The sequence below is a fragment of the Gekko japonicus genome, unplaced genomic scaffold (assembly GCF_001447785.1).
Source record: "Gekko japonicus isolate JY-2015 unplaced genomic scaffold, Gekko_japonicus_V1.1 scaffold1213, whole genome shotgun sequence".
NCBI lineage: Eukaryota > Metazoa > Chordata > Lepidosauria > Squamata > Gekkonidae > Gekko > Gekko japonicus.
This window is the reverse complement of record NW_015164709.1, coordinates 181,731-190,584: the sequence shown is the minus strand read 5'-3', so window position 1 is coordinate 190,584 and position 8,854 is coordinate 181,731. Positions and strand designations below refer to the sequence as shown.

The 8,854-nt window shown below is 44.0% G+C and overlaps 1 protein-coding gene across 2 annotated transcripts in view; it reads right to left on the bottom strand.

Annotated features, from left to right (window-relative positions):
- Window positions 1-7,912: 7,912 nt before the first annotated feature.
- Window positions 7,913-8,854, bottom strand: part of FILIP1 (filamin A interacting protein 1) — a 140,620-nt gene continuing 139,678 nt past the window's right edge. For both annotated transcript variants that reach the window (XM_015409539.1, XM_015409540.1), the window contains exon 7: window positions 7,913-8,341. Coding sequence is in view for 1 of the 2 variants with exons in the window: in XM_015409540.1 (XP_015265026.1) it covers window positions 8,301-8,341 (41 nt within the window). In the remaining variant the exon portion in view is untranslated. The remainder of the gene's footprint in view (window positions 8,342-8,854) is intronic.

Genomic DNA, 8,854 nt, shown 5'->3' with positions numbered 1-8,854 from the left:
GCCAATTTTACATCCCTGGGGCCCGGGATGGTTAACAAATTTTGGGCCCCAGACCGTAGTGCTCTTGGAGGAACATACGGGGAAAGGCGGTACCTCAGGTAGGTTGGACCCAGACCATAAGAAACGAAGCTTTGAGAATCTTCAAGGAGAAAGTTACGCAAGATTTCTGGCCTAAATTTCAGATAAGATTGCAAGGGGTTAAATTTAGACAAAAGTGGCAATATAAGATAGGATCATTCTTCCTGATAAAATTTGCAATACAAAAGTACATGGATGGTGGATTCCACCATATTAGACTTATATGGACATAATCGTTCCTGTATGTCCATGTAATTTGCCTTGTAGTACAGCAGAGAGAAGTGCCTCAAAACGAGCCCTAGAAAGTGCCCATCTATAGGGTTCGTAAGTAATATCAAAGTATGAGGCAGTTTTAAAATTGGGTCAAGATTTGTAAACATCTAAAACTCTTTGGAAGTAAGGTTTCTTCATTTTGTAAATCAATATCCTTTTGGAGCTTCCGGTTTATGGTGACATGCTGGCGGACGCATCTCCCGGATCTCCTGGGGATGTGATCTGTGCACCAGCGGAAAAGAGGGGGGGCGATGGGTCACTACCCCCCCCGGAGTCTTGGCAAAAGGCTCCTAGCCATGGGGCTTTTGAGGGGTGACCTCTTCACCAGCGTGATCTCCGACGGTCCAGCTCGATCTCCGACGGTCCTGCTGCTGAGTGTCCATATGGATCTAGAGCCGCTGACCCGACAAGTGTCGGAGATCGAGCGTTTTGAACGTGTGCTGAGCGAGGTCATATGACCAACAATGAACCGTGAGTCGGGTTAAAGCGAATACGAGAATTTAAAAAGAAAGCTACCCCCTGGGAATGGCGAAAAAAGCAAGCGGGGGAGGGACCCCTCCCATGCGCATGAACTAAACAATGAAACACTAAGGGGGGAGCGGAAGAAAAAGTGTTGAAATCTGTTTTGAGAGACTTAGCAGAGCGTGGATAAGCGTATGGGCGTATTGCAGAGACTTTAGCAAGTTTTCATAAAAGTAAACAATCCATAAAGATGGCGGGGATGAGGGCAGAGAAAGACAAACCAGCAAAAGTGAAACCAGCCAGGACCATGAGCCCTCGACCGGAAGAGGTCACTGAGTTCTCCAAAATGTTGGCAGATTCCTTGTGCCCTCTGCTGGACCAGATGACTAACATCAAACAACAGCTGACGACTCTAAACCAGAATCTTGCAACTCAGCAGTCCCAACTTACTGAGACTTTAAAAATAACGGAGCAAATGGCTGAGAAGGTGAAGGAAATGGACGCCAGCACTAAAAAAGTCAAGAAAAAGGTGCAAAAGCTGGGGGGGGGGGGAACAAGCTTTGGAAGAATCACAACTTTTACAGCTGCAAATGGAGAAAGCAGATTTGGTCCTACGGTTTCAAGGGGTCCCAGAATTAAAAGGTGAGAATCTAAAGGAACTCCTGAGTGAAGCATTAGCCCCAATTACAGATTTGAAAGCGGAGTATCTTTCAAGCGAAATGGATGTGGTCTATAGGTCCTATTCCGTGAATATCAAAAATAGTAATCTGCCTGGGGAAATAGTGGCTAGATTCTCAAAGCGACATGTGAGGGATTTTATCCTGAAAGCAACTACAGGAACACCCTTGAAAATCAGGGACAATACCATCAGGATTCTAAAAGATATTCCATTTGAAATAAGGCAACAGAGAAATAAATATAAAGACTTAATCCTTTTCCTGCAAACAGCATTGTCTACAGATGGTTAATTCCAGAAGGAGTAATTTTCAAACTACACGATAAAAAAGAAAAGATTGTCTCTAAAGCACGTGAGTTCCTGAGAGTGCAGCTGAGAGAGACAGCCGAGGTTGAGAAGGAAGAAGATGACAGCAAATCCAGTGGTGAATTGGACTCTGTGTCTTCCGACGAGGACTCTCTTTCCGATAAGGGGGCGGCTGCTCCCAAGCGTACATATAAATTGAGGATTAGAAAAGATAAAACAAAATGAAGGCTGAAGGACTCTGAATTGTGCCTTAAAACTTTAGTTTTATTATGGGATGCTCTGGGGGTTCTCTTAAACAGTTAAATCATTGGATAAAAAGATTAAAAATTAGCATAACCGACTATGTTCAAAGTAATACTAGCAATTTAAGATTAACATTTATATAAGCTATTGTTATGATCTCCTATACTTGGGGTTTTAGTTAGTAGTGGTTTTCTTTCCTTTCTCCCTAGATGTAGTTACCCCTTCCCAATTTTTCATTGTAGTTTGTAGTCCATTAAAAAATGCAATACAAAATCCCCTCCGGGGGGCCTAAAAAAAAAAGAGAAGCTTTTGAGTAGTAATTGTTCAGGCTTCCACAAAAAAGGTCTTCAAGGTTTAGTCCAATACATATGTTTTTATTAAGAATTAGTGCGGACCAGGCAGGATAAAGGTCCAAGGCTAAATAAAAAGGCATCAAACCTTTCGGATTATAATGAATTTACAACCAAAGAAATATCGTCTGTTCCCAAATTTTTAGTTCAACCCTAGGTAAACCAGCTTCTTGTCTGAGTATTACATTAGATATACTTTTAGGGACACTGAATAAAGATCTAAGAAACTTTGACTGAACTCTTTCGAGAGTCAGAAGATTGGCAGATAGTCCAGTTTGCGAACCATAAAGAAGTTGTGCCAATGATTTTGCCTGGAAAGTTTTTAAGGCCATAGGGAGAAAGCCAGCACCTTTTCTTCTAAACAATCTGAGAATGGCATTCGCACCTCTCTCAGCCAAAGTAGCTGAGGAGGTCAGATGTGCCAGAAATGTTAACTTAGAGGAAAAAGTAATTCCTAGATACTGGAAATTCTTAACTTGCTCAGTTACATTTCTCTTTATGTTCCAGCTATTTTTCCTAAGTGAGCTACTAAAGTGAATAATTTTAATCTTGGTGAAATTAATTGTAAGTAATTCAGTGTCACATATGTCACTAAATCTCCCCAAGGATCACTTCAAGCCAACCTTAGTTTGAGATAAAAGGATGGTGTCATCAGCATACATAAGGACAGGGACCTTTCTGTCACGTGCAAGAACCGGAGCATGGGTATCAACTGTATGAAGGCATGTGATCAAGAAGTTGACATAGAAGTTAAATAAAAAGGGAGCCGAATTTTTTTTTGTAAGTTAGCCACCCTGTGTACGTCTTATCTAAAGGCTATTGTTTTTATGTAGTTTGATTAATAAAAATAGTAATCTTTTATCAATACCCATGTCAGCCAATTTAGCCCACAGCATTTCCCTAGCTACAGAGTCAAAGGCTGCCTTGAGGTCTACGAAGGCCACATAAAAGGTGTTCTTTCAATATTTCACATATTTATAAGTAAGGAAATCTAACACCAGGCAATGATCAATAGAAAAGCGGCCCAAGGTAAAACTGGCCTGTTCAATTTCGAGTAATTTTTTTTGGTTTAATCATTTGCACAGTTTTAAACAAAGATGTTTGGTATACAGCTTATAGAACACATTTAGAAGACTGATTGGTCTATAGTTTGATAGATCAGATTGGTTACCCTTTTAAAATATTTATTTATTTATTTATTTGATCACATTTATAGCCCGCCCTCCCTGCAAGCGGGCTCAGGGCGGCTCACATTGCTTGGCCCAACATGCCAAGAACATTTAAAAACATTTAAATAAACAACAATTTTCAATTAAAGTGCACACAATAGTTGTTAAGGCAAGATGGCAATGCTATATAATGCAGGGCTAACATGCTCCACTCAGCAGTCTCCAGTTCTTCACGATAGTATGGCTCAATCTTAACTGCGGCTGGCCTACGCCACCGATATTAATTGTGGCCATTAATGGTAGTGGTGGGCGGCTCCTAATGAAAGGCCTGGTGGAAGAGCTCCGTCTTGCAGGCCCTGCAGAACTGCACAAGATCCCATAGGGCCCTGATCTCTGGGAGCTCATTCCACCAGTAAGGAGCCGCCACTGAAAAGGCCCTGGCTCCGGTAGCTGCGAGCCTGGCCTCCCTGGGGCCTGGAATAACCAGTCAGTGTTGCGCCCCCGACCGTAGTGCTCCCTGGGGTATATATGGGGAAAGGCGGTCCCTTAGCTATGTCGGACCCTGACCATATAGGGCTTTAAAGGTAAGTACCACCACCTTGAAGCGAATTCGGTATGCTATCGGCAGCCAGTGCAGTGCCTTCAGCACTGGCCGGATGTGCTCCCGTCTAGGGAGACACATTAGTAGCCTGGCCATGGCATTCTGCACTAGCTGCAGCCTCTGAATTTGTGACAAGGGCAGCCCCATGTAGAGAGCATTACAATAGTCTAGCCTCGAGGTGACCATCGCGTGGATCACTGTAGCCAGGTCGTCGCGCTCGAGGAAAAGAGCCAACTGCCGAACCAGCGCCGATGATAAAAAGCCAACTTAGCAGTGGCTACTACCTGAGCCTCCATTGCCAAGGAGGGTTCCAGGAGCACTCCCAAGCTTCCAACCACTGACGCAGGCACCAATGGTGCCCCATTGAAGGCCGGGAGCGGGAGCCCCAACCTCAGATCGCCCCGACTCAGGCACAGGACCTCTGTCTTTGCCAGGTTTAGCTTCAGCCAACCTAGTCTGAGCCAACCAGCTATGGCATGCAATGCCAGGTCCAGATCTTCCAGTCTGGAGCCCGAATGGCCACCCAACATCAGATAGAGCTGGGTGTCATCAGCATACTGGTGACATCCCAGCCCAAACCTCTGGGCAATCTGGGCAAGGGGGCGCATGTAGATGTTAAAGAGCATCAGGGAAAGCACCGCCCCCTGAGGCACTCTACATTCCAGCAGGTGCCTCCGGGACTGCTGTTCCCCTAGCGCCACCCTTTGTCCCCGACCTTGGAGAAAGGAAACAAACCACTGCAAGGCAAGCCCCTTTATCCCCACATCGGTGAGGCAGTGGGCTAGTAGCTGGTGGTTGACCATCAAACGCGACCGACAGATCTAACAGCAACACTGCTGAACTGCCCCAATCCAGATGCCTCCGGAAGTCGTCAGTAAGGGCGACCAGCATTGTCTCCATCCCGTGTCTTGGTCGAAAGCCAGACTGGAAGGGATCTAATATGGAAGCTTCATCCAGAAAGCTCTGCAACTGTATCGCCACCGCCCTCTTAATTAATTTGCCCAAGTAGGGCAGATTGGAAACCAGCCGATAGTTGGCCAATTCATCCGGATCCAGAGATGACTTCTTCAAGAGAGGGCGGAGCATTGCTTCCTTGAGTGTCTCCGGGAACCATCCCTCCACGAGGGACTTCTTGATAATCTCCCTTTAGGGCACCTCAAAACCCTTCGTGGCGGCTTTAATCAGCCACAAAGGGCACGGATCAAGGTTGCATGTGGTTGGACGTACAGTCTTGAGCAATCTGTCGACTTCCTCCAGACTGAGCGGGTCGAAAGAATCCAAAGCCAGAATCAAAGACGTGCAAGGGACCTCAAGTTCGCTCATTGTTTCAACTGTGGCGGGGAGGTTGCGGCGAAGCACCAAGACTTTATCCACAAAATAGCTTGCAAATGCCTCACAGCCAATGTCCAATTCCCTAACGTTTGGTCTGCCCTGTGGCAGAGGTGTTATTGTCCAAATCATTCTAAATAATTGGGCTGGGCGTGAGCTAGCAGACGCAATCATAACTGCATAGAACTCCTTCTTCGCGTCTTTGACTGCCATCTCATAGGATCTCATAAATGTCCTATAGGTTCTTGTTGCTTTGTCTCGAGCCCGATGCCACCATCTCGCTAACCGTCTGAGTTCTTGCTTCATAAGCCACAACTCCTGGGTGTACCAGGGAGCAAGCCTAGAGCAAGGGTGCAGAGGGCGCCGGGGAGCGATCTCGTCGATGGCTGTAGAGAGTCGGCTATGCCAGTCCTCCCCAAGCTCATCCAACGAGCCGCCAGGGGGCATCGGATCCTGCAGGGCCATTTGAAGCCACTCAGAGTCCATTTGGTTCCACGGGTGAGCTAAAATATGCTCGCTGCCTAAACAGGGTCGAGGTGAAACATTCATACGGGCCCTCAGAGCATGGTGGTCCGAACATGGAAATCTCCACATGGAAATAGATTGCTGCTGACAACTGCTATTCTGCTTGCTCCATTTTGCGTATTTGCAGAGTACTGGGGGACAGCCTCACTGCTTCCAGAGGGAGGATACATGAACAAAACTGAGTAATGAGTACAAGAAGCTTGAGAGAACAGAAAAATATGAACTGCATAGCAGTAGACATTCCTGACAGAATCCAGAGATGACTACTTGAAAACAAGAGTAAAGTGCAGAAACACACGCCGCTTAGATTTTTAATATTCATGATTTTCAAAGCAACAGAGAATTACAAATTATATTATGTGGAAACTGTGTAAGTCAAGTGAGTTTCACTCCCTGAAGTCTGCGCAAACTATGAAGTAGAATTTTTAAGACAGACAGCCAGGTGGCTGTGTCCCTAAGATGGAAACTCTGCCAAATTTATATTTTGTTCTGGCCAACTACCCTATGTTATGGGTTTTGACAGAGCAACCAAGGATATCCTTTATAGACCTACAAGTACACCATCTGTGTATTGGGATTGTGTTGAAATACTCTGTTGAATACTGAAATACTACAAAAGTGTTTCCTGACTTAAGAGTGTGTAATGGAATAAACTGAGTTTGGTTTAGAACAACCGTCTCTCTTTCTCTCGATGCAGTTGGGATCCCTGCCAGCTTCTCTCCCTCCCCAATGGACACAGGGGTATGGGAGTCTATGAAAAGGTTCCTGCACTCCTAACTTCCCCAACAATTTCATAGATAAAAGTGTGAATGCTGCAAACTCAAATATCAGATAGGTACACGTCAAAGAACTGTGCTGTTGAGTGTATGTACGGTGGTAAGCACTGCACAGCTTTCGCTCTGTGTGCTGTGGAAATTTTTGGGCACATCCCATCCATTTTCTTTTACAAATTTATTCTGTGTCCATGTCCTGACATGCTGTAAGCTATTAGATGAGTCACTCTTCCCCCTCATCCCCAACCCTGCATTTGTGCAAGAGAAACTGTAAATAAGACCATTTTTACAGAGCAAAAGATTATTATATTTACAGCATCCTCTGTAGCATGAAATGCTGAAGAAGGAAGTGAAAACTGGTAACATGCCTTAGGCAACTACAGGGGTTCTTTACTACTACTAAAACAATAATTTGGGTTGAATCTGAAATCAGAGCTGTGGACAAATAAGGATAGGTTTGCTTGATCTCCGAGACCGGCTGCTAGAGCACAGCAATTTCAGAGTACATCTTGGCGAGCTGAGCAAGTTGATAGGATCAGGCTGCAAGCTGCAAAGAGCTAGGCATGCCCAAGCCCATCAAGATCATAGGATCAGACCTGTATTCAAGCTCACGAGGAGGCACATATGACTTTGCAGTCCCTCATCCAGTTATTACTAAAGTAGGTCTCAATGTTAAACCAGTTTTTATGACATTACTGTTAAAATTTGGACACCACGTTACTGTTGCACACTTGTGAAAATTTATTTACCATTAATAAAAAGAAACCTTTTTGGTACAGGCATATATAAAAAGCGCACAGTTTAATAGAAACCAGCATACAGCATTTAAAATGGCTTTAAATCTAATAGTTTCAAGGCTTTGGTTTGTTGGTATTCAGTTTATGTTAAACCACAGCACAGTGCAAAAAACAATATAAACAACCCCATAATACTATCCCACAGAGCAGTCTTGAGGGCAATTAATATCACAGTCACCTTATGGCAAGAACATTTTGCAGTAAATTTTCTTAAAAGGTGCCATTTTTGAGGTTGAGCTGACATGTCTATAATTTTCAGTAGAAAAAAAAAACTGGTACATTGCAATTTTGACAGTGTATTCTACAAATAAATGTGCCACAGAAATCAGAAGGTTTGGCAAAAAAGATCCACACAAACCCTGCGTTACAATATATATTATAAAAAATCAATTATGTAGGAACACGAAACCTCAAAAAAACCCCAATCCTGTGTCTATTGATTCAGAGCCTTACAAAATCAGAGTAACATTCAATTGGCACAAGAGATATGGTTCTTTCTTTCCATCTGGTTTACAAAAGTCAAACACATTAGGGTTTATTTTTATTTTATAAAAACATTAAAATCTGCACAAAAAAAACCAGATTTCCAATGGAAGCAGTAAAATACTTCCATAAGCGATCAGTAGCATGGAAGATCACAGTAATGGAGTTTCAGCAGTGACCCAACCAAGTGATGTTGAGAAGTACACACACACACATCCGGATTTTGCATGGCGACTCATCTGGTGTTCATGCATAACTGATGAATGACGATACTCTCTAAATGGAAAAGAAACATAGCAAAGCAATGTCGGTTACTATGGGAATATGTAAAAAGCTATGAGGATCCATACTGCTAATTCTTTAATTCCGTCAGTAGTCTTGCTACATTACAGTTTGGCACACTGTCTGCGTGACAGGCCATCGAGCCAAAGGCTGTGGTGGCGTGTGGAACGTTGAGGCAAGAGGGACACGAAAGGTCAAATATATATAAGAGAGATATCTCCAGTACTTGGCATTACATTTTATGGCACACGTGGCCTGGCCTGACATCCGGTCCTCATCACAAATGAGTTTGACACATCCGAGCTAGAGCATGAATGTGGAAACCCAGATTCAGAAGTTCCCTGGGTGACCTTGGGCAAGACTTACCTCCTCCCCTTCCAGAATGCTACTCTTAGCCCTTTGGAGGATGGGTGGTTCACAAGTATCACAAGTAAATGTATATTATGATTCCATAATTTTCTTTGATTTTTCTGCTCTGGCTAAACTGCTGTGCGTCCTTAGATTTTT